Raw genomic sequence first — 3070 nt, 5'->3', positions numbered from 1 at the left:
GATGGGGATTATCCTTGCTGGGTTTTGGACTCACTCTAACCTTCCATTCAGGGCAGTCTCGAATGAAATGCCCCGTTTTGTGGCACTTGAAACAGGCATTAGGGAGATTCTTGTACAGGACAGGTTGGTTCTTCACAAAGTTGCCCTCTGTATTAGTAATTAGTAAAGAATCAATTAGGGTTTTACTCAGATCTATTTCTATTAGGAGCTGGGGGTGCCATCGCGGGTTAATGTCCGTGTAGGGTCTTTGCCCTAACAGTCTACCCAAGGGGGCGGCTAAGGTTTTCAGAAAGGGGTATAAATGTAACGGCAAGTTCGGGAATTTGACCCAAATCGGGATGCAGGTCGGCTTGGGATCAGAGGGGTTGAACTCTGGTGACCACTTGAAAAGGGACAATGGAGAGCTTCTAAGCATCCATTGACCATGACTTCGAAATATATTTCCCAAGGGCTTGCAAGCTAGTATAGAGTATCGTAGTTGGAGCTCTAAGTTGTACGAGCTGCCAAGGATTAAACAGGTACCTGGTACCGATGTGAGCCTTGCTGAGCATGTGATTGAAAAGGCCATCAATTTCAATCACATGCTCTGCAAGGCTCACATCGGTACGGTACATGCCGTGCTGCTTGTCTGTCCATGCTTCAGGTCATCATGCCTCTCTCTCTCTCTCTCTCTCTCTCTCTCTCTCTCTCTCTACCTTTAAAGTAATGGCACCGCATCAGCCTGGCAACTCGCTGAATCCAGCAATCCATAGCTCCGGCACGTCTAATTCGTTTTACCAGACTGATCCTTAGTCTCTTCTGTTTCTTATTTTTTCTGATTTTTCTCCCCCCCGCGCCCCCTTTTTCTTTGGTTGTGATCAAGCAGCAACTGCAAGACAAAGCCGATAACCATGCTCAAGGTGGCGATGCTGCTTCAACCACCACCGTGGGATCGGCTGAATCTGCACTCCAACAGTTTCCATGCCCGGAACTACCCTTGGTCTACCCCTACTGGAGCATATGCTTCTCGCCTGCGGTGTATTACGGCGAGGAGCTGTACGAATTCATGTCGGTGGGCTCTGAGGGAGCCGGCAGCTATTTGGCTCCCGAGTGGGATGAAGGCAACTCCACCTACTATCTGCGCTTGTCTGACGAAGGCGCAAAGTATCGGTTCACCCACCCCACCTATGATTTCCGGCCTTTCGTATCGCAGGAGGACGATGTGGTGATCCAGAATGTGGACAACGGTAGGGTTCTGGCCTGGAGACAAGAAGGAGAAGCCGAGTACTTCCTGGTGGAAATGGAGCCGCGAGGTCCCGTTTCTCCCAGCACGTTCCCGGCCAGATTCCAGTTTTCTCAGCGCCAGGATGTGCCTCTGGCCTGCCCTCTCATTCTGGGCGCAGTCTGCCAAGCCTACGACATCCTTGTCTACCTCAACTCCACTGGCTTGGCCGCCTACTCGGAGGAAGGGGTGATCTACTTCAATCTGTCTGGCGAGAATCATCTCCCTTTCGTTCTCCGACGCAGCAGCAGCAGCACCTCCATTCAATCGCAGCGCCGTCCGGCGGGTATCAAGTCGGTGCAGGTGGCCTAGGTTGCCACCGCCACCGCCACTACTACTACTGCTGTTAGTAATAGTAGTTCTCTGCCCTTCCTTCCTTCTCGCAGCTTCCCCCTCGACGTGCTTGGCAGCTACTGAACCCCACGAGGTTATAAGCTCAGCTCGATTCTTGTATGCGCCTGATCCACCACCCATATCGCACATCAATAAATAAATAAGCAAGTAAAAGTTGGATTTGCATAGATACCTTAAAGTCGGTTTTGCATAGAATGCTTAATGTTGCTGGTGTTCTCGAGGTCTCACCATGTATCGATGCATCTCTTAATCGTCTTCTTTCACGTTTCCTCTCGTGCCCATCTTATTCACTAAACGAATCACATCGACGAACCTTCCTTCGAGCATTATTGTACTATTGTATTCCTTGCACCATAATTGGCATATGTGAGCTTTTAAAGGTCCCGAATTCCGCTTACCCACCATATGATCGATTCTACATTCTATGGAGAAAAGAAATGGCCACACATAATGCTCGCATGTCAAGTAAGAGTGCTGCCACACGTATCTACTTGCATTTTAAAGTATAAGCAGGAAAAAGTTGCATGTCACAAGACACAAACTTGACTTAATTTGATATCTAAAAGGTTTCTAGGTCTTCACGTGACCCCACTCTAATGACATAATATGAACCTCAATGAAATGCTTTAAAAAAAGTTTCACGACCTCTTCAAAGCATCGGACTTTGAAGTTTGGGGCTCTTGAATATTACCAAAATATCAAGGTTTCTTACAACTTTGACTAGATCATGGAATTATCCTCGACATGTTTGAACCGTTTACAACACATCTCCCCACTCTTTACACTTGCTTCATGACATGGCACAATACAGCAAAATGGAAGTAAAATGTAAAAGCTAGACATTCTAGTGCGGGTGATAAAATTCATGTCTATATTATAAGGCATTACAAGTGGAGATGGCCTCGCAAACATATTTTTCGAACTAAGAAATTTAATTATTGCTAACATTGTGCATAATCTCACGTCAAGAGACTCATGCCCCATTGTGCTTATATACATGAAAGAACAGGCACCACTTTAATCGCGAGTTTAAATAGAAAACCTCTTGCAATTTGCACGATCTTTTAAAAGCCAATATATACACTTTGACTACAAATATCACATGCATTCTCAAGTGATTATAAGTATGCTTCATCAAGGAAAAAGAATTGTAGAGCTACTAATTGCACAACTGTACTTCTTGGAGCCATAGATCTGCAACCAACAACTTCCTTTTTTTACGCCCTTATAGACTTATTTGGGCATTATTTATATGCAGAGAATGGGAGACATGTGAAGAATTACACCCAATAATATAACTTGATATAATACAATATTAAAGCAAAATATTTAACAACATTAGAAGAATGAAATAGAAATGTTGTTTATATTATAACTTGAAATGAGTTTACATAGACCTTTAGAAGTCAAAGTTTTGCTTGAATAGAAAATGAAAGAATTCTAAGCTACCAAATC

At 44.6% G+C, this 3070-nt stretch overlaps 1 protein-coding gene across 1 annotated transcript; it reads left to right on the top strand.

Annotated features, from left to right (window-relative positions):
• The first annotated feature begins 991 nt into the window (after positions 1–991).
• Positions 992–1720, top strand: LOC148008914 (uncharacterized). The gene has a single exon (XM_087673920.1). It carries the CDS (start codon positions 1046–1048, stop codon positions 1571–1573), a length of 528 nt encoding a protein of 175 aa, XP_087530046.1. The 5' UTR covers positions 992–1045; the 3' UTR covers positions 1574–1720.
• Positions 1721–3070: the final 1350 nt, after the last annotated feature.

Source organism: Lygodium microphyllum, unplaced genomic scaffold (assembly GCF_053477565.2).
Source record: "Lygodium microphyllum isolate KBCC unplaced genomic scaffold, Lygodium_microphyllum_v1.1.10 scaffold_47, whole genome shotgun sequence".
In the NCBI taxonomy this organism is placed as follows: domain Eukaryota; kingdom Viridiplantae; phylum Streptophyta; class Polypodiopsida; order Schizaeales; family Lygodiaceae; genus Lygodium; species Lygodium microphyllum.
The sequence above is the reverse complement of the archived record's forward strand: the minus strand, read 5'-3'. Positions and strand labels throughout refer to the sequence as shown.

Coding starts and splice junctions, on each gene's coding strand:
- LOC148008914 (XM_087673920.1), top strand. CDS start 1,046: ATGTCGGTGGGCTCTGAGGGAGCCGGCAGCTATTTGGCTCCCGAGTGG.